The 22,519-nt window shown below is 44.7% G+C and overlaps 1 protein-coding gene across 8 annotated transcripts in view; it reads left to right on the top strand.

Annotated features, from left to right (window-relative positions):
- Nucleotides 1-4,559: 4,559 nt before the first annotated feature.
- Nucleotides 4,560-22,519, top strand: part of CAPRIN1 (cell cycle associated protein 1) — a 590,401-nt gene continuing 572,441 nt past the window's right edge. For 4 of the 8 annotated variants that reach the window (XM_069221857.1, XM_069221856.1, XM_069221860.1 and 1 more), the window contains exons 1-2: nucleotides 11,774-11,794; nucleotides 16,599-16,790. In XM_069221857.1, the coding sequence (XP_069077958.1) occupies nucleotides 11,789-11,794; nucleotides 16,599-16,790 (198 nt within the window). In that variant the 5' untranslated portion in view covers nucleotides 11,774-11,788. Of the gene's footprint in view, nucleotides 4,924-11,692; nucleotides 11,795-16,598; nucleotides 16,791-22,519 lie in introns of those variants that run through there. The other 4 variants (XM_069221863.1, XM_069221858.1, XM_069221862.1 and 1 more) reach the window with 3 other exon arrangements.

Here is a 22,519-nt window from a genome sequence, read left to right as displayed (position 1 = left end):
CGATCATAGAAGAAATTTTACAAAGAGTGTGGCACATGTGGAATTAACTGGAGATCTACATTGAAAGCATAAAATTGATTTTTTAACATAAGGATTTCAGAGTAATTCAGTTCATTCATATACCCGTTTGGATGAAGTGCAACATTTGGGTTTTATTGTTTTAGAAACAAACCCCATGTGTGTCAGCCAGGAGAGAGGTACAATGGGTGGGAAAATTGGGCTGACATAATGGAACGATAACAATTCTTAAATGGAAAATCCATCACCTGTGGGCCATTAACTAAACAGTGTTAAGAATTTTAAAAAGAGTGGAATATAGAAAATGTTTAGTAAGGAGGCGAATAAGACTATAAGGCACAAAGTATTAAAGACACAAGCAATATACTGAGTAAAAGGAGAGTATAGAGTGAGACATAGACAAAAGAAGGGCAAGACAATCTGTAAAAGAACACTAAATAAAAGCCAGATACATGAGCAGAGGACGGCAACCACTGTCATAGCTTTGAGAGCACAAATATCACTGCAAAGCCACAGATAGGATCCGCACCTGAGGAGACCATAGGTGTTCAGAGACCAAGGTGCCTGAGCCCTGTATCATGCCTGCAGCCTGCCAATAAAAGCACGAGGGCAGTCGTAAATTTGAAGCGAAGGAGGCAATTGGTAGCCTTTGAGGTGAACTGAGATCTATCGGGCTCTGAACACCTGGCTAAACACTGGCGAGCTATCCCCAGACTGCTTCCAAGCACCAACTATGGCCAAAACTGGGACATTTATGCATCCAGACAGAATATCTTGGGCGCCCAGGCCACAAGACTGAAAACTAGTACATTCTCAATAACGGGGACATCTGATAGTCCTAGTTTTGGGTCAAAATATGTAGCGCACAGCTGTCAGGTATGGTGCAAGGGATTTTGGCATCCTGGTTAAAATACAAGTTTGCCTCCGCAACACTGCCTGACTTCTAACAAAAATGCCATTTTCTCTACAGCCTTGTAATTTTGGTGCATACACACAGACGCGGCTCCTCTGCTTGGGCGGAGGAGTGTTGCCCACCCGCCAGCGGCATCAACTACAAACCTTTTTTATTATAAAATGATAATAAACTATGTTTATTATCGTTTTATGGTAAAAGGGGTGGGGCCACGGGCTATGACGGGGAGGCAGGGGGAGTGCACAGCACACCCCCTCAGTGCCCATCTATGTTCGGCTGGCCAAACACACATGCACACTGAGCTCTCTCCAACCCAGCACTGTGTTGCCAGGTTAGAGGGAGCAGGCAGAGACTTTCACTCTCCCTCGGAGTGCCCTGGCTAGGCGGTACAGCCAATCCGAATGCTGCTGTCATGCTGCCAGCAGCATGACAGCAGCATTCGGATTGGCCGCAGGGCAGGCTGGGAGCTGGTGCCTGCATCTGCAACTGATTCCCTACTCCCTGCACGAGCCTCCACAGGAATAATGTGAATGACCAGCACAAGAGCAGCAGCTGTTTCCAGCACTAGGATATTTTTTGCATCTCGTTTTGCATGAAATGCGCCCTCGTGCATTCTTTGCTAAAATACAGCACCACAAGCGGTTTTGAATTTTGAGTAATTAAACAGAAGAAAATTATGCAAATTCCCCACACTCCTAAACACATAGCTACCAAGGTTTCAGATTGCTATGTGTGACATTTTCATAATTTCAGTGTAATAATGAGTGACATTTCAACAACTATGAGTGACACTGTCTCACGAGCAAAATCAAGCAATGAAGATGGGGAAAACCTTACAAAATCGGAAATTACATCCATTTGAGCAACAAAAACGTCTAAGGAGATCTTAAACTGGTGCAAAGCACCAATATTTCAAAAATAGCTCAGTCACTATTCTAAAAAAATGATCATTAAAGAGTTAAAGAATAAGTTGTGCATTAAGGCAGTCAACCTAATTTAACTGATCTTCGGTGAGTGCTCTGCTGCTGGACTCCCCTTTGTCATGAACAGTGAATCAGCTTCTCTGCAGTGCCAGGCTGAGTGAAGCCAGAGAGTGCTTCTTTGGCCCGTGTTTTAGCAGAGGGGTGGGTGTAGTGAGCTCACAGTGGCAGTGCTGCTGCAGAACAAGATGCTGTTAGGGGCTGCCCGCAGTCTCACGAAGTGTTGGTGCTGTCTGAGGCTTGTTGTCACTTTGATGCCTAGTTTTGATCTGCAGGTTTGAAGTGTCTCGGGTGAGGGGGTGCTGGGGCCCAGGAGTGAGGGGGGGAGCACACTATGCGAGATAGTGCTTTGATCCTGCTGAAGCCAAAAATCATCCTGCACAGCACCCTCACTACAGAGCCCATCCACTAGCACACACAGACTTTGTTGTGGAACCAGCTTATTTTGGACGACATGCGCAGGCAGAGAGCATGAAGCTGTTAAAGCCTGCAACCATCTCAGGCCATGGCGGGACAGGGCCATTAATTACAGCCTCAGTTAGGAGCTGGCTGGGCAGGCCACCCGGCAGCACAGACAGAGTGTTAGCCATGGGCCGGCCAGGGATCGCGAGATAATTCTATCCTGGCCATGCCGCCAGCAACAGAATGAATCAGGACCGGCAGTGCCCGCTGTGCTTGGGCCTGCCGCCCCCTCTGGTTGGAGGAGGATTCATTCAGCCTGACTGGCGGAGCCGCATAATTTCTATGGAGGAACGCCACCAGGCAAACAAAACCACTGTAGCTAGTGGCCGCAATCACAGACACTCTCTGGCGGTTTGCCATGATTAGACGCTCACTGTGATGTCAGTTTTGTACAGGGGTGTGTTGGGTGGGCCGCCCCAGGGTGGGTGTGTCACTAACTTTTTGTTACATATTTTAACAGAGTAATTCCTCCACTGCTGCTGCGAGTGCACCTAGAGCCAGCCCCTTGCCCTTAGCCTGCCGAAAGCAGGCAGAGCACAGCTCACTCAGCACAGCACTGCTCAGTTCTGTGCATATAGTGTTCCCCTTAACAGCTGGAGGCGATGCTCTAAATGCGTGATTTTCTATTTGAGTGCAGTGATGCGGACCACCACCCTGAAATGCGTTAGAATCACACCTGATGCGGGATACTTGGCAGGGCTGTAACCATTACATTGATCTCAATCAATCAATCAATCATAGTATTTATAAAGCGCGCTATGTACCCGTCAGGGTTTCGAGGCGCTGAGGGGGGGGGGGGGGGGGGGGGAGCGCTGCTGGTTTAGCGGTCGAAGAGCCAGGTCTTGAGGAGCCTTCTGAATGCGAGGAGGTCCTGGGTCTGGCGAAGAGATGTGGGGAGAGAGTTCCAGGTCTTGGCGGCGAGGAAGGAGAAGGATCTGCCGCCGGATGTCTTGCGCTGGATTCGGGGTACGATGGCGAGGGCGAGGTTGGCGGATCGGAGTTGACGTGTTGGAGTGTAGAAGTTGAGTCTGGTGTTGAGGTAGGAGGGTCCGGTGTTGTGAAGTGCCTTGTGAGCGTGGGTCAGGAGTTTGAAGGTGATCCTCTTGTCTACCGGGAGCCAGTGGAGTTCCTTTAGGTGAGGGGAGATGTGACTTCGGCGGGGTATGTTGAGGATCAGTCGGGCGGAGGCATTTTGGATACGTTGGAGGCGTTTGATGTCTTTGGTTGGGATGCCTGTGATCTGCGTTTATCTGTAGAGGGTCATCTTCTGCTGGCAATTCAGCCTCAAACATGTCACAATTATGGAGCCTATGAGAACTTACAAACTATAAATTGAGTGGTAATACATCGAAAACGCTGAACAAGCATTCTAGATTATGAAAGATATGCTGATTTATTTTTTAATTATTTAGGAGGGGAGGAAGGGTTCATTCCTGTCCACGTTTGTGCAACAGTACTTCCTTTGATGTCCACAAATATAAGAACTTGTAGGAATTGTCATATTATTAGAACTGTGCAACACTTCCATGCCATGCATGTTTGCCCAAATGGTTGGTAAGTATAAAGATCATAGTTACAAAGTTAAACGAGAAACTACAAGTCCTAAAATGTATGCTCTTGGCTAAAAAAGAAGTGATTGCATGAAGTTGTCATGACACAAGACCACATGGTAGCTGTTTCTTTCTTGCAATAAAATGTAGATACATGCAACAAAGTTAATACGCGTGTAGATTGATCATGACGAGGGCCGATTAATTTCAGTTTTTTAAGACATTGAATGTTTTGAAAAGTGTTTAATTTAAGATAATGTCCTAAATGATGTAGAACTATGAAATTTTACTAAAGAAGCATCTAAACAAAGTGGCAGGTGAACAGTTTTAAGATGGCCGCCCTATAAAACGTGTTTCCTGTCAATGTCCACGTTCGATGGGGCTAACAGGTGCCGCTGAAGCAAAACGAAGCAGGTAAATGTACCCATCCAAAATGGATTCTACTCAGTCACTTGTCGCATTGAAATGTGCCTCCGAACCCCCGTTGCCCCTCTTCCCTTTCTACACCCTTAGAGCCTCCTCGTCTTTTCATGGCCGATTTCGCCTCCCATTTGGGGTCCTCAGAGTGTGGCAGACCGTTGTGTTCCAGGGCCGCCCGCCTCCGCTGGGCCTTTTAGGTGTTCGCAGATGTCGCCTGAAAGACCCCTACGTGTAGAGATCGCCGTCAGACGTACCTCGTGGGTGGAGGACGTTTTCTCCACCCCCACCGCATCTCAAGACGCTACGCCTCGAAGCCGCTGTGGGCCCTGGGTCTGCGGCCCGCGACTGACGCCGTCTCCTGACCCGGGCAGTGGCGTTGGGCAGCCCTACCGGGAGGCCCCCTTGGATCTGTAAATCCCCCCAGTTCCTGTCTGTCGCTCTCATTCGCTCGGTGCGGCAGCAGCGGGGCGGAGCGGCTGCGTCTCGTCCAATTAGTTACCCCCTTCCCCCCCACACACAAAGACACCGTTAGACCGACCCCCCCTCCTTCCCCCTGGATCCGCACCCTACTCGCACCACGGTACGGGGCGCCGAGGCCTGCGCAGCTTTTGTACTGGTGTGGGGGGGAAACCGGTGCTCGGTTCACATTCTGCTGCCTGGGGCGCCACGGCTCTGTACTGCAGGCGGCCGAGTGCCCTCGCCACGCACCCCGTAGACCAGTGTATCCCCGCAGGAGGGCCTGAGCTCGGATCCCTCGCCCCGGTTCCGTTGGCTGCAGCCCGGTTGGTGTGACGTCACGGGCCTGGTTTTTTGTTTATGGTCTGCAGGCGTTGTTCGGTGTGACGTCACACGCGCCCCTGGTCTGTGTGCCGGCTGGGGGTGCGCAGTGGTGGCGCTTTTGCGTTGCAGAAGGTGACAGTAGTGACTTCAGGGCCATGTATGCTGCCAGCAGATGGGGTGCAGTGCGGCGCCACCCCCTGGGTCAATTCTTGAAGTGGTCTGTGGCATTTAGATGATTTTCTACTAGAATATTTGACGTGCACGGTCCGTTTTTTTCTGTTGTGTGTATTTTGTTTGTTTGCAACTAGATGAGACGTGACGACCACTCCACCTTACTGTCTGTGCAAAGTGGGAGGGGGCGTGTTGCCTTTCAGCTTGTCAGTGCTCAGTAGTGGATCTTGACACATATATAATTAGTGTTTGGCCATCAAGAGGCTGTTTCACTTCTCTCAGGGCGCTACGCGTATTTAGGAGCTTGCCCCTCCTTATTTTTATAGTAGCGCTTATGGCTTCAAACTGCCTGGGATCTTTCGATAGTATGAAGCCTGGCAGGTAGTTTAAATAACATTGCACAAAGTAAGCATAGTGTTGCACGACATTGGAGTTAGCAATATGTAATTTGCTACTACTTGTGCTGTTCAGAGTCTGTAGCCCTGTGCTGTGGTGGACCCTGAGGGTCACAATGCAGCATCTCAGTATGATTGTTTTGTAGCACATCTGTTATCCAGAGACGTCCTTGACTTAAGATACATCTTGCAGCCTCGTTGGGAAACACAAGGTTGACTTTAGTCTCAAAAACAAAAAGCAATTTGTCTCTTTGTCCTAATAAGATACGCAGGTTGTCTTTAAAATCCAGTACGTGCGACGTTGTATGTCTGGTTTTTTTGTTTGTTTTTAGAGGGGTGGGGGGGCGCTGTGTAGGATGTCTGTCATATATGCCTTGTATCAGTGCGATCGTAACCTCCCAGGTGGGGTGGGGTATGGCCGGCGCAGTTGTGGTCGCAATGCATGCTGTCCTTCATAATTTGTCGTATGGTTAGCAGACAATGGTATAGGCTCTATACTTAAAGCTACAGAGTAGGGCACTAGAGAGTCCCGCCCCTTGGCACAAACTGGTTCTTAATCCGGATGTGCCCTCTGTTTTCCACAGGCCGTTTAAAGTATGGGCCGTATCCTAGAGGAGAGCATGAGCTCTCTGATTTTAGCACAGTCGTTATTTTACAGGGGCACTTGAATCGCCTGCCTCAGGCCGCATATGACGTGCAACCTTTAGAACGTTTCTGTACTAAACAGAACGCAAAGGCAAGAAGAGATTAATGCATTTTTGTCTGCCAAGCCAGGAAATGCGGTTTTATGTCCAACTTCGTTGCAGACTGAAAGTGAAACCTTTTTTGTCTCACTACCCCTTCCCGGGTGCCGCGCTGATAGAAGGGGGTACTAATTGACCAAGGCGTTTATCAACTTTAGTTCGACACGGGAAACGTGACCCTCGTCCATTTCTTCTCCCAACTTACTCTTTTGAGTGTTCTGAGTAATAACAATGTTGTAAAAAAAAAGGGCAATCTTTTAGCAGCGCAGCTTCCACGCCAAAAACAAGTGCTCTTAAAACTTCACTTAGTCATACAGTGGACGATAGTATAAAGTTCGTGTTTGTGTGTACCCGAAACGTTTTAGGAATCAGACTTGAAAAATTACTTTATTAGCTCATTCGTTATACCAATAACAATAACTGTAATTTTAGATGTAGAACGTTCCCAGTTGCCCCTTCAGTGCGAGGGCGACGTTAGGACGTGCCTCTTACTTTGGCGTTCTACGGTTTTAGGCAGAATCGGCTATTGTCTTATGCAGTTTACCGTCCTGGAAGCCGACTGCAGCAACGGGTTAAATAGATGTCTGCTATTCCCAAACCTCGGGAGGGCCAAATCAAGGTCGTAGTAAGTTTGATCCTATGGAGGCGACGCGGTGCACAGTCAAGTCCGAGTAGTACACAAGTTGTCACCTCTGCCTCTTCCCTTTAGCTTCCTATCCAATTGACCACCGAATCATGACCGGACGCGACTACATTTGAGGGAAGGCCTATTAAGAAAAAGGCAGTGCTTGCCCGCATTTGTATCTTTTCAGATTCTGTCAGAGGTCTCGTTCCAAGTTCAGTTTTCTTTCTGTGCACCAGGCACAGGATGTGTGACACTGCCAGGCTTGTAGTCTGTATTTGAGATCCAGGTAGTGTTTAATTCCATGGTCTTTTAGACTTTTTGTTGCAATATTAAGGCACGGGCTGGGCAGTGAATACTAGGCGACTGCATAGTGTATCTAGATGCCCACTGGTGTACAGTGACTCCAGACTTTTTTAGCAAAGTGATACAACAGCCATCTTTTGTTTAGATGTCACTCAGGCTTTTGTCTTTGTGTTGTTATATTATTTTGTGTATGGGAGTCAAGGTGGGTGGGATAGATCTCTAAATCCTTGTACGTTTATACCTGTATACAGTTAAATGTACAAATCTTGAGGATTTCATTTTTTTAATACAGTCAGTGTTTTAAACTTGTTTTTTGGTATGAAAACTTGCGAAACGTTTTTTTTTCCCCTTCCAGTTCCGAATTTTAAGTTTTACATTTTCATGATCTTTGAGGGATTGCATATTTCATGCATTTGGTAACCATTGGTGGTCTGCAGGAGGTCGTTGTTTCAACTTTTTTTGTGTACACAATGCCAAATGGCAGTTGTGTGCATGCAAATTAATAGCTAACCTATATTTAACTACTATTACACCACTAGCTGGAGTCATTGAAGGGCTTCTCTTCTTTATCTATATGCTTTGTAGTCGGGGGGCATCGTGTAATTAATTGATTAGTATTTGTAGGCAATGGAAGTGTTATGTATGCCTATTTTTAGTTTGTTTTTGCATGCCTGTTGTCAGTTCTTTGACTGTTTTGGTTTGTTCTTATGGCATTTAGACCATATGGCATGGCTATAAGTATATCTTCGTTTTCTGTTGCTGCTTAAGGTGATCTCTTAAGAACTTTATTTTCCTTGTTTAACAGAAGGATGACCTGGACTGTTTGAATTTAATTAGAAAAAAAATCCATGAACTTTTCAGTTATTCTGACTTTTTGCAAGACATGTTATGCCATAATTGTGCTGCTTCTTTCCTTTTTTACTGGTATCATCTGACGGAGGGCTTTTGTAAACGGTGTCAGTAGTTGTCAGCCAATATTATTGATCTCTGTAGTAAGTGAATGACATGGCTGTTTTGTGTAGTTGTCAGCCAATATTCTTGATCTCTAGTAAGTGAATGACATGACTGTTTTGTGTAGTCAGTCAATTTTCATGCTTGTGTGTTTTTTTCGTATTGGTGCATGTAGGAAGATAACTTTGATTTTGATAGGTACTTTTAACAGTAGATTGCTCATCTTTAAAATATACACCAGCCTGGGTCCCGAAAATTTTCATAGCAATTCTCTAACTCGTTGCTAGGTGGTACCATGAGGCTCCACTCAGGGTTTGTTCTGCCCGGGAAGTGATGGAGTGGAGCACCATGTAAGCACCACCTTTTCTCGCCGATGTCAATTCTTCACCCCTCCCCCCCCCCCCCCGCCCCCCCCCCCCCCTTAAAAAAAAAATGCCTTTAAACATTGATTTGTAGTTCTGTACCCACTTAGTTGGTCTTAACTTCTAAATATTAAATCCAGTGTGTAAGGGAACAGTGTCCTTGCCTACCAGAAAGTACTGAATGCAAACCATGCAGTGATTGCAGAAGGCAGAAGTCTATCACAGACCTGCATGAGTTGTTCTTTTGGTGCTTAGGCTTGGGACACTACTCCGTCATGCGATGAGTGCACTTGAAAGTGAACCTGGACCATGCAGTGAAGCTGTATGTTGCTGAGCACAGGAAATGACAGATCTTGAATAAGTTCTGCTCTCGGACGAGCTCGAGGGTGCAGACCTGCTCCAGAGGCTGTTATTGTGAGGTCTGGTTGTAGTTGTCTAGTAAGTCGAAGGGAAACGCAAGGCAGGGCTCTACCCTTCTCTACATAAAGAGAAGTTGCAGGGGCACTAAGGTGCCACTCAAATCTTGGTACTGGTCCCCAATTGAGGAGCCGATTACCCATTAGTCCTGAAGTGCTTTGGGCCATTGTTGGTGCAGCAGGTTGAGACACAAATTTCACTCTTGTAGCTCGCTGTGGTGCTCCTGCAGGCCCCACGGATCCACAGGGGCCTTCAACAAGCCTACTGCTGGTGTATCTTCCACAATGCAGTCCGAGCCCCTGGATTTAGTCTCTGAACCGACTCTAGTGCAGACTTCTCTTGCTCAAGGCCTGTAGTGGTCCCTTCCTCATCAGTGCCACAGATGCTGGAGGTGGATCCAGTGCAGCCTCTGCTCTCTGACCCCCAAACTTGCTTCTCTACCCTGACCAGGGTTGTGATCTTAACCAGCTGCAGCACACTTGCTCTACTGACTGCCTGGGTTTGATCCCCTTCCTCCTCACTAAGGAGGCATACTCGGAGGCTCCTTTGTTTGGCTCAGATGTGGACTAGAGCTTGCCACCACCTGGAGATAACGATGGTGTGAATGGAAATGATTTACTTCCTTGCTACTTTGTAAGATGCTTTTAGAGGGTTCCACACGGAACTGGGTTATTCTTGCCATTTCCTTGTGCTAAAGAAGGATGGTGTGCCTTGGGCTTTCTTAACTCTTCGCACTCAATGTATTCCTGTAGTAGGACAAATTCAGAATCGTTACACTGACCCATTTTCTTTGTGTGCCTGATCAGAGTGACAGGAGGGTGGCTTTTCACCAGCAGGACAAGTGTTTTCATATATAACCTTGCAGACCCATGGGTGTTGCCTGCGGCTCAAGGTTGACCAGGAGCAGTTTCAGTTTGCTGTGATCTCCCTTGGTCTCACCTGTGTCCCTTGGGTGTTAGGAAAGCAGTGGCATCCCCCCCTTCTTGGAGAACTACCTCTAGACAGTGAACCTCATATTTAGGGGTTCACACTCAATGAGCCAAAGTCACGCCTGGCTCGTCTGTAATGACTTCTATATTTAAAAAAAAAAAAAAAAGTTGTCTTGGGCACAGTTTCGTTGAGGGACTTTTCACTGGTGCAATGTGTTCAGGACATTAGACCATGATCTAATGTTGTTGCCTCATTTCTAGATCTTAATGAGAGCAGCTTTGATGCTCTTTGGCCTGTTTGCCTTCTGCTTGTCGGCTACACAAGGTGGCATATATGGGGCTCTGCAGTGGAATCTGAAGTCTCAATAGGCCCAGCACCAGTGAAACCTTTTGGATGCCATCCAGGTTTCTGGGGAAATTTCATGAGATTTGCAGTGGTGGTTGACAATCGAAGTTGGACAGCAGAAGACCCCATCTACCCCACTCAGAGCTGACAATGGTGACTGCAGGCTGGAGTGGTCGTCTGGCAGACATGGATATCAGAAGTCTTTCATGGAAATACAGCGCCATATTGGTCTTTTGTAGGCCATTTCCCTGATGCTCAATGCATTCCTGCTGTCCATCCAGGGAGGCTGGTGCAGGTTCTCTCTGCCATGCTTCTGCAGCAGGTGGACTTGAGTCCTGGGCCCTGTTATCCAAAGCTCTGTGCCACTGGTGTTGGCAGGAATGCCCTTGATCAGTCCACGTGGTGGAATCTTGAATGCTTGGGTGGATATGTCCAGCTGGCTATCTGTGGCAGGTTATAAATGGCATCTGCTTCCCAAAGTGGCACAGGGTGTCTTGTGGCTGGAGGTGTGGAGAAGGGAGGCAGTGGTTAGATCTCCACCCTATAGTCGCATGTGCAATTTGAAAGCTTTTGTGGATTGGAGGTATTGAAATTCCTACTAACATTGTCACTAGGAGATACACACCAGTTGGAGTGGAACACAGGTCTTTGGTACACTGTCTGTACTAGAATTCTGAAGATCAGAAACCCGAGGACCCAAGTCATCCTAGTGGCTCTAGATTTGGCCAGGAGTGTGTGGTGCCCAGAACTTTGTGTATGAGCATGTGTCCTCGTATCAGGCTTTGACTTCGTGCATGTCTTCTGTCACAGCAGCATGGCACCAGACACTGCACAATCTGCACCTTCATGCACAGAGATTGAGCTGCAGCAATTAATTGTCTTTGCTGTCCTACCTGTGGTTGTGCATGTCATCCTTGTTGACAGGTGTCAATCTGAAAAGTCATTTATCCTGGGCCTGGTGTGGACTCCGTCAAATGGACCCCATGCAAGGCAGGCAGAGGTGTCATATTGTTTTTGTCTCTGGCCCAGAAATGCCTTTCTTTGATTACTATTAAGTTATATTTGCTGGACCACCTGTCCGTGTTTAAATCTCCTGTTGTGATGTGGCTTATTAAATATTTAACTCTCATGTTCCCTTCTGAATGGAACAATAAAACTTTAACTTGGTCTTGACGTTTCTCTTGTTTTCCCTTTGAGCAAAGGCACAGCTGCCCATTGTGCCTCACTCTGAAAGCTATTTTCTTCGTTGTGATCACTTCAGCTTGTATAAGTGGACTCTGGCACTGTCAGTGCAGCTGACATACACCACCTTTTTTTCCCAGGCAGATTGGAACTGAGGACTCCGGCGGTGGTCTTGTCACAAGTGGTAACTCCTTCCCCTGTTGGGCAATCTGGAGCGCTGGACAATCTTCGTACCTCAACAATGAAGGTGAAGCTTCATCTGTTGGACCCTAAAAGGGCTCTAAGCTTTTACATCAATCACACTGACCGTTGTGGGTAAAATCAGGCTTTTGTGGTGTCCTTCTGGGGTGAAAGGGAAGGCTGCATACAGAAGGACTCTATTAGGTGGATAGTCCTCTGAATAAAGATTGGCTATGCATTGTCTAAAAAGCAGCCTCCAGATGGTCTGAGAGCCAGTTTCACTCAAGTTAAAGCTGCCACCACTGCATTTGCATGTGGAGTGCCTAGCCTTGACATATCCCAGGCTTTGACTTGGGTGTCAAGTAAACACATTTAGGAAGGGCTAGTGCCTAGACAATCGGGTCTGATAGAAAGGGTGCTTGGTCTGTTTATGGTCTGTGCCCACTCTACAGATACTTCACCCTCAGTATGTACTGCTTTGGTATCTGTTCTAAAGGTAAGGAAACTGCAGTTATATCTATTAAAAGAGCAAACTACCTTTTGGTAACGCTGTGTTCAGCAGGTTCTTAAAGCCCTCATCTCTCTGATCTGTGTATGGTCTCTTTCAACTATCTAAAGAGGTCACAAATTGAAGATCTGTACCCTGTTCTAGTCAGTTGCTTTGTGCTCCATATCTGAGGGAGTGGACAGTCAAGCAAGAAACACATTGGTGCGCAGGCGTGGCGCTTACTTGTGCCTTCGCCCTGCCACTTCTAGGGATAAATGAAGACAAAGGAGAGCTGCACAGCGCCATCTAGTTTTGTGCAGGAGCACTGTAACAAATTGTTCCTGGATCCCACTTGACGCCTGGGGAATACTTTTGAAGGTGAGGAATCTGCGGTTAGATGGAGTATACACCAGAAAGCAGGATCGTCGTCGTCTTCTCTTTTTTTTTATTTTTATTTTTTTATTTTTTTTAAAGCTTCCTTTGAGTGGTGTTAGGCAAGATTTCTTTGAGGTTAATTGAAACTTTGGTATACCCATACTGCTATTTTCTATTTGAGGTTGCTGATAGGACTCAATTTTTGCTCCCTCTACACTTTCTCAGATGGTGTTCTCTGGACTTGTATACTTTTTAGGCCTCTGCTCCAGACGGCAAGCATGCGCAGTCTCAGAGACCTAGTGTTTCCACCACTAGGCTTACAACCCAAAATTATGCTTCCCATTTGCTGGTGCCATTGTCCCTGCATTTTGCAATCTCCCTATTTGTGAAGGTCATGCATACGTCAAGCCTTTTCCGGTGTTTAGCCCTCCCTGAGTACTCTGGCCAACTACTGCTAACATATGCAGCAGTCAGTTTTTCTGCATTGTTTTGGGATTACTTTTTTATTTTCATAACTTGTTGACCGGTCCTTTCATGATTAGGAGCGTTGGTCTTTTTTCATTCACGACAAGTGCGTTTCAGCATGCCCCTGAAGGTATTTTTTTTTTTCTCTTTTTCATCAATTACACCTTTTATTACTGGACGCTGTCTGACCCACTTCCTGTTATCCAACCTTAACGCACTACCTTGAACCGCCGCTTGGAATCTGATGCAGGCACTGATCACTTTAAATAATTTAAAGTCCTGGGAAATGCAGGCTATGGCCAGTCCCGGACAAGTTTGCAAGAACCTTGTGAGTGAGCGTAGCCAACCGTGGGAACGCAATATGAAGCGGGCTTCACCCCTCATCATGGGATGAGCTCGAGCAGAACACCTAGCCTGCTCTTCTCCATGCACCGTACGTCCGCATGTACACATGGGCACAGCTAGGCTACTCCTCACACCTAGACTGCCCAATCCCCTAGCAATTTCCCCTGGACCTCTCCTGGCCCTTTGGCCACTCTGCACACTGCGTCTACCTAACCACATGGGTCCATCAGCATAGCTTAGTCTGTTCATCTGTAGTGCCCAATCCACTGGTTTTATTAATGCATTTACATGTTTTGCGTCCTGCCCTTGCTTTCATTTTGCACACATGTTGGTCTTGCAGCAGTGGCACGAATATGGACGCACTTGTTTGTGTGTAAACCACTGCTGCAGAAACTGCTACAAGTGGTTTCCTGACATGCCCGACACTGTTTTTTATTTTTTTTTGCATGGAAGTGTTGAGCTATGGTGACGCCTCTAACTCTTTATATGTGAGACATTTTAAACTGGTCTGGGTGACTGAGGCCAGCGCCGTCTTTTGTTGAATGCCACGTATGACTCTTGTGTTAATGCAGTATGTACATTGTTTCTTAATATACTAGAGTGCCTGCCGGTGTGGCACTTATGTGGTTCCGGACAGGGCCTCAGCATGCTAAGGTATACACTAGTGTGTTCAACCGGGCCCTTTTTTTTTTTTTGCTGAAAATCTGTCAGTATTGTCACCCTCACAGAGGTGGCCAATTGGGATGCTTTTTAGATATTTTACATCTTTGTATGATAGACTTGTGACACTGGTTATCTGGGCAGTGACAATAGCACCAGTGCATGTTCTTTGGCCTTTGAGAACTAATACTGGTTGTGGAGGTTAGTCATTTATGGGCCGTTATTTCTTGATAAAGTTACACTCTGCCTCTGTGTGTAGTTCTGTGTATCTGGTGTATCTTCGTCCTCTTGTTTCTTCTCCTGCCCTTTCCATCCCCTGTCTTTGAGATTCACCTCCAGTGCTGATGGAAGTCTCACCTTGCTTTGCAAGCTTTTGAACGAAAATTTAAGAGTGGTGTTGCTTTAGAATTTTTGGGTGGCATTGTGCCTACCCTTATAAAATGGTGTAAATACATATTTTTATCGCCAACAGTGTGTTCATGGTAGCCAGCCAAAGTGATCGAAAGTTTATTTTGAAGGGCACCGTGTTGAATAAAGCTGTATCTTTGGCAGGTCCCGGAACCATTTATCCATTGCCATTTGGTTTGAGCACTGGTTTTCCAACTCCTGCGCTCTACCCGTTGTGCTCATTTGCACGGAGGTCGGCTGTAATGAGCACAAGCCATTTGTGGCTTTTTTCAGTTTTAGCAGTCCGCTGTCTTGACTTCAGCCTGGTTTATCCTTATTTAGTTTTCTTCGCATGGACGCTGAAATGGAAGTTTTACGTATGGGAACAGTGGGATTTTGCATGGAACCCATGAGTTAAAATCTGGTGCAGATTGTGCAGCTCTCAGGGAAGAGCTATTTTTCCCAGGGGTAGCTTCATCCACCTGAATTGAACGGGGTTTCTGTGTGCGGTGAAGGACTCCACCCCTTAGCCTACAACCGAGCCTGGTCTGTGGTGAAAAGCAGATCTTGATTCTGCTGCCTAAAACCCAGGCCTGTCTCCATGCCCTTCAGCATGCAGTGAGCTTGCTCTGTTTCCAGCGTTTGAATGTTGCTCTCCTATCCTTACTCTGCCAATGGGGTGCTTTAAGTCTGGTCCTGTGAAGATTCTGGATAACCTGGTTGACGGACTACTCCATGGCCACAGATTGTTTTAGCGTTGTGTGTAAATATTTCCAGGAGTTACCCACTTTTTCCGTCAACCTTGAATGCTTGCATGATTTCTCCCTCAGCTATCGCTTAATTGGTTTTTTTTTTTTTTTGCTATGCCAATTTCGAAGATCTGGGAAAAGTGACCAAAGCAGCATAACTTGGCTTTCAAAACTGGCCCCAAATTGCTCCAGGCTACCAGCAAAATGGGCACTAGCCAGGGCCACTGGACTTCTGCGTTTCTGTGACTTCAGCTTCCCACCCCCCCCCCCCACTCCATAATTAAGGATTTGCTTTATTTACTACCTAATCCAACATCTCTGTGTAGTTAACAGATTTTAACAAAAAAAGATTCTAGTTCAACTTGCTTTTCAGAGAGACCACACACATCGAACAGGAGCCCCACGGTCATCTGATAAAGTTTGGCACAACCCCAAGGTTCCAATCGGCTGTTCTTATTGTCAAAAACGTAGAGGGCCTAATGGGCTGCCATTGGAGCAGCTGATGTTTCCTCTGAGGTCCTTATGTTATGCCTTCAGCATTTACTTAGCTCACTTCTACCATGCATTGGTCCTCATAGCGGTTCTGGAGTTTGGGCGCTGTGTATGTACTCCGAGATCATGGCTAAAAACAATACCATTGACAATGCTAATATATCTCACATTGGTTCGACCAATTGGCATTGCCAATGCTTGTGGTGTGTTTTTTAAAAAAAATTTTTTATTTTATTTAGGCAATGCTGTCATCTGTTAATAATTAGAGATGTTTTCATAGGATTTAGTAGTTGATTGTGATGTTAATTTTCTGAAAGAGCTATGTGATGCAAAGGCCACTTCATTTGTCATATCGCATACCAGTTTGACAAAACAAGGCTTGATGTTGGGGATATTTGTACTGCACATCGAAATGTGGATCCTCTTAAGTCTGTTTAACCTTCTCTCCCTTCCCTTACCCTATTCCAGTAGCCCTTTATACTCCAATCTTAAGGTGCCAATTGGAATTGGAGGGCTTCAGTCTTTCCTTTTTGTCCATTTGAAGTGCAGTATGCTCAGATACGTGGATCAATTTTGTATATTCATCCGCATAGCACATTTGTCCTGCATTATCAAAATTGTGTTTTTTAATTAAATAGGCTATTTAGTGCGTGTGACCAAGGCGTTCATGTAGTCTGACTCTCCGGTGCTCCCATAGTAGTCTGGGGTGGTTCATCTCATGTATTGGGTCAGAAAATTGTGCAGTCTGTGTTCCATCCCTTTGCACCCTATTAACCAGTTTGGGGGGTGGGGGGGGAGAGGGGAGGGTGGAGGGTGTGGAGAAGTGGCATTTATTTACTTGGGCCTCCAAAATAATCCTCATGTTGACAGAACTACCTTCGTATAATGTATTTTTTTAAATCCTTTTTTAGATGCCATCTGTCACAGGCAGCACAAAGGCAGCTGTGCCGGGGTCTGGAGAGGCTGCAGCTTGCTCTTCCTCTGTGGCTCAGCAGCCTGTGCCGGGGCAGCTTCCCTGTGGCACAGTCGGCGTCCAGACAGAGGCCATGAAGCAGATTCTGGGAGTCATAGACAAGAAGCTACGCAACCTTGAGAAGAAAAAGGTATGGATTGTACTTTTTGCAACACTTCCTGATCGTTGGGCAGCAAAGTTCCCCTCGCTGAGATCCAGAAATGGCTTTGTTAGATTAAAATTGTTAACGATAGTGAACGTTTAATATATTATTTTGAACTTGGCTTAACGAGGGTCTGTAGCTCTTAGATCTATAGTTTGTATGTTATTCTGGCAACCCATGTCTTGTAAGAACAGTCTTTCCTCTGGAGGCAAAATAACTTCTATGATATGGCTCCGTGCGTGTTATCCTTTGTGTTATGCCCAGATTATCTTGAAATGCACCGGTCACTCTTACATGAGTGGGCTAATACAGAGGAGCACGATTATTAACCTTTACCCTGTGACAAATTGGAACCAAACATAGTACAGTAAGGTTGTGGTAGAAATGTCTGAAGAAGATACCTCAACCCCAGTCAAAAGGCTGAACTTAGTTAATCTATATGAATGTGTACACAAAGCCCAAAGGTTCGCCATAGTGTTAGAAACACAAAGCTTATGTTAAACGTCATGTGTATAGGTGTGCTTCACATCTTAACCAGCTTGACCTCCTGTGCATTTGCATTTCTTAGCCATTAGTGTACTGCCTCAGATGGGCACTTTCCATATTTCTGAGCCTTCATACTCTTAATCACTGCTTCTCATGCTCCATTCACTCTATGCCCCTCGTGTATAGGCAACTCATCAATCTGCCTCTCTTCATTGCTTCATTTACTCATTACATTTACTTTACATTACTCTGCCCCTCTTCCCTTAGGCGTCACCCCACCACTACCAATTTACTCTACCTCTCGCAGCCTTTTTCCACCTCAGTCAACCTCCCTCGTGCATTATTCAAATTCTCCCACTTGTAATCTGGTTTTCCTTGTGCAGGATTTAGTCAGTTCAGCACTCCCACCACATCTCTAGCAAATAAGACTTTAAACAGAAAATATGTTGGGATTGTGAAATTTAATAAAATAGCCACTTATCCATGGGACAGGTTGCTTCATAAGTCTACATGTCCTGTAACAATCCACTTGTCCCTTTGGTGCCAAGTAGTGCGGTGACAAAACCATGGAAGCAATCTCATTATATAAGGGCTCTAACAATAGCCTCTCTGATTATGCCAGGGCTCATACTCCGATAAGGTTTAAATACAAGCAAATACCTCATTTTGCCACCTTTCCAGAAACCTACGTATTAAGGCTGTAGGTAGCAGTAAGCAATAGCTCCAGATTTAGCATGCCCTTTTGAGTCTGTGCAAACCTACAAACTTGTATGGTTTAGGGGCTTGCACAAGCTCTTCTCTAATTGCTTTCCATACTGAGAGAGCTTGGACCTTTATTCCTGACACTTGGGAGGTGGGTGGACATAATTGGAGGGAAAGTGCACTTGTAAATGCTCAACAGATTTACGCCTGATTAAATCTACACATACATATTTGCTTGAGCTAAAATGCAGTTTACAAATATTTTGTAGGAAGGCCATTTCCTGGCCTACCTCTGTAAATTCTTTCTAATTCAGAAGTCGTCAATCTGCCCTCCCATTGGGCCCCTAAGTGGGTCTGGTATTAATCAAGATCTTTTTGTTCTTATTAAAATTCTTTCTCGGTCTATTGGCTTCACTAAGAGTGACAGCATTGTGCTCTTTTACTAGGAGCATGTCGGCATACAAAGTAGTTTTGTTCCATACCAGGAACTACTGTCGCAATGTGTGCTTTTTGAGACCATAAATATTTAAATAAAATAAGTCACGCATTAACACAACCAAAAGGTTGATGACTAAAGTCATACTTACTGACTTTGACAATGCTTGTTTATTTTTAGGTTTCCCATACTCTTGTTGAAACTGGTTACACTTTTTTTTTCTTTCTATTCCGAATATATATTTTCAGAAATGCTAGCAGAAATACGTCCCCCGCCCCACCCATTGCATTTTTGTATTGAACTTTTTGATTTTCAAATCAAAGAATCCTCAATATTGCTTTCAAGCTTCGACAGATATTTGCATCTGATCAAAGAGCATTCTGGGAGCATTATACATAGCCTCCTATTCAACTTCGCAAACGCATGTACACATTTTTAGACTAGAACTACTATCAGTAGTGCTGTCTCGCTTATTACGATTCTTTAGTGCACGCTCACCATAATAATAAAGGCTCTGCATTAATGAGAACCATAAGTAGAAGTTTGAACAGTTTTAACAAATGTTACCTATATTGTAGACCATGCCATTCCCTGATCTATAATGTGTTACAGTAAACTGGCAGACAAAGGGTTTGTGCTGGGTGGGGTGAGAGTTGGGCCTACTTGTCTCAAGGACAAAATAAACATGCAAACTTGTTGTCCTTAAACCCAGACAATATGTCCTGGACATCGGGCTATAGCAATTCCACACCCCTAAGAGGGACTGAGTGGATGTGCTAAAATCAAAGGAAATTAATCTGTATGAAGTAAATATTTTTAGCCAATTGCTGTTTGCTGGACATCCATAACGTTTTCTCATTCACAAGTGGTGTAACTGTGTTACTAGCCAGTTGAAACTTGGCTCACTGCTAGGATGCACTGTTTGCAAGCCAGTAGTAGCACCCTTCCTCACTTGATGCCTGAAGTGAGGTTCATAGGGTTTCCTTTGTTGGGCCACTTGCTTTGGCTTCATGGATAAAGGTGCAAGTCTGTTAAGGATTTCCACCTTGCTTCTCAATGGTGGAACAGATTTCTGAACACAATTTTTGATTTCAGCTTCAGTAGCTGGGCTTGATGTTCACTCTTAACTTATAAAATTGATGCCTACCTTTGTACAGTTCACATTGGCACAAATTCCACTGATGACCCTGACTTCTTGGCACAGTGTTCTGTGGGCCTCTCAGTATTTTAGCCACTACCTGAAAGGTAAGCTAGGGCTTTCAGTCTTTTTGAAACCAGTAAATGGTATCTAGTGCAGTGGTGCCAATATTCATTGAATTTTTGGTATTTCAATATTTTTAAGTCTGGTGTGGCATTGAGGCGGTCATACCTAATGCTAACATATGAGAAATAACTTTAAGGATGTGTTCTGAGATGACTTTTGACTCCAGCTAAATGTTCCTTTTGTGTACAGATTTTGGTTGGGCAGAAGTTGTGTGCTTCTGCAGAAAGAAGGCATGTACTGCATTTTGTCTTGTAGGGAAGCCTATGCTTGACACAACAGGACTGAGTGGGTTATGTTGTCATTGAACACGGCTACAGGCCTGTTCTGTTCATTCTGAAAAGTTACAACAAAGGCTGCAAGCTTCTTATCTTGTGAAAATCGCATGTTCACACCAATCAACCTTTTAAGGGTGTGTTGGTAATGCATTGTACTAAAGCTTGTGGTGAGGTATTTTGTTAGAGAAATTCTCACATTATTGTAATAGGCGAGGGTTGTAATGTTGGTTGCTCCCTATGATCAACCATCAGGTAGAAGATTTGCACCTTATGCAATCCTTTTGATAACCGCATAAGTTTGTTTTGTAAATGTATGATAGTTGTCTTGTGGGAAAGTCTATGCCTACCACAGCCTGAGGTGGCTTTAATAACAAGTCAGTGATAAAAGCCATAAGCCTGATAGGGTAAGTGAAAGCTGTCAGATGCTGCAGGTTTATACTTTTTTATTATGCTAATTTACAACAAAGACAGTAGGCCAGACTTGCTTACTTGGAGAATCATATGGTAACGTCTACAAGCATTAGAGGGCATATAGGCTTACTATGATTAAGCCTATAGTAGGCAAGGTTTTAGGCGTTAGTTCCCCTTTGTAACAAACCCTGAAGATGTAATATTTGTACTTGCATCTCTTAAGACGCTACAAGATGAGATTTGTTTTACCAACTGTAATTTTGTTTGTATAATTTTATGACCCTGTGCTTGAGGGGTGCCTTGTGTCAAAGCTTATGCCCAATTCTGTAGGCTTGAGTTTATTTCTTTGGCAAGCAAACGATAAAAGCTGAAGGTGATTGGCTCTCTATGAAATTTTAATGTCCAGTGCCATGGATCTAATTAGTGTATTATGAATAGTTATGGCAGGCATTAAGGTTCCCCAATTTATTGTGTATTTGGTAAAACCATTAGGCCTTTAAGGGTGGTTTGTCATTATAGTATATATGACTTGTATTTTGTTTCTCAATTTTGCATGGAATCTCTGACTACTTTTGCGAACAAGGGTTTTGATATTGATTACGCCCTTTGATAAACCCTTGGTATAGAACATTTGAACTGTTAAACCCTTTTAATGGCATTATCTTGTTTATCCAACTGAAATGCCATACATCCAGTGTAGACCTGAGTTAGTAATAAGTCAACATTAAATATTATAGTTCTAATTGGGTCATGTGGAGTCTCACAGATAAGTGTATACATATGTACATGCAGGGTTTGGGTCAGTTCACTTAAGAATTAGAGTATAATTCACATGTGGCTTCTTCCCCACAATAACATAAAGCACTGGGCAGAGGGTATCCCTTAATAATTGTAATATGCATTCCTGAATCTGTTTTTCGTTAGGGAAATCAAAACGGCACTATTGGTGGTGTCATTTACCATCTTATGTTTGTTGTAAAATGAGTCTGTAACAGTCCGTTACTGGCGTGCAAGTTATGGTTTATTGAACTGTAGAAAAAGTACCTTTCCTGTATCCTCCGCCTGGATTTTTTTAATTCGCTTGATTCTAAATTGCTGCCGCTTTAGCGCTGCACTTTAACTCTAACCAGCAGAACTTTGCCTCTGCTCCCACTTTAAACCTGGCTGAGTTGACATACTCCTAATTGGTACATTTAACTTCTAAAATTCACTATTATAGGGTACAAACGGACCCAAAGAATTGAAAGTTGAATGCTGCTAGTGTACTGCTGCACCTATTGTACCATTCACTATAGTGGGCATGCAAACTTGGCCTCAGGCCTCTCTTGTGTAGCCTGACTATTGCACTGTGACATGCTCTCCAACCTACCAAAAAAAGCCCTTTGGACAGGTTAAAACATTCCTTTTAAATATTAGTAAGTTACCCTTATATAAGCCTTGTAGCCCACAAGGTAGGAGGCATGGGTTAGATAGATAAATAGATAGATGATAGATAGATCGATCTAAAGGCTATAGGGACATCGTAGTTAGGTTCTGAATTTACTTGCACAAAACCAGAGTAATTTAGCAGTTATAGTGAGTTATCTCAAGTGACTGTAACTTGCGCAGCCATGCAGTTTTTTTCTACAATAATTTGACTTTTAGTGTTTTATTAATATTTTTATTGATATTATTATAAATTGTCCTGAGTGCTGTAATATCTGGGGTAATTAGCACTGGATGACAAGGGCACAAGTTAGTTACCTTAGGTGGCAAATTAGTTACTTGAAATAACTGCAGAATTTCTCTGGTTGTGTGCAAGTAAATTCAGAACCTAACTACAAGGTAGTAGGTTCGGAAACATTTCTTTGTTTATTTAAAAAATCTTTTTTTACGTAAAGTAATTTATATTACTAAATGTTAATCCAACCACTGCAGCGCACAGCCTTTGGCCTGCAGCAACCCACTATAACCACTCAACCCAATATAGTTTACCTATATCCTGCTCCGGAAGAAACATGGAGGGGGGTCCTTTAGGGGCCCCTCGTGGGGGGGAAAATGTGTCATCGTCCCCGTCCCCCCCCCCCCGTGGTGTGGGGAGGGGGAGAATATATAATGCTGGCATGTGCTGAAAGTTAATGTTACCATGTCCCTTTGTTGAAAA

This window comes from Pleurodeles waltl, chromosome 3_1, assembly GCF_031143425.1.
Source record: "Pleurodeles waltl isolate 20211129_DDA chromosome 3_1, aPleWal1.hap1.20221129, whole genome shotgun sequence".
NCBI classification, from domain to species: Eukaryota; Metazoa; Chordata; class Amphibia; order Caudata; family Salamandridae; genus Pleurodeles; species Pleurodeles waltl.
The sequence above is the reverse complement of the archived record's forward strand: the minus strand, read 5'-3'. Positions and strand labels throughout refer to the sequence as shown.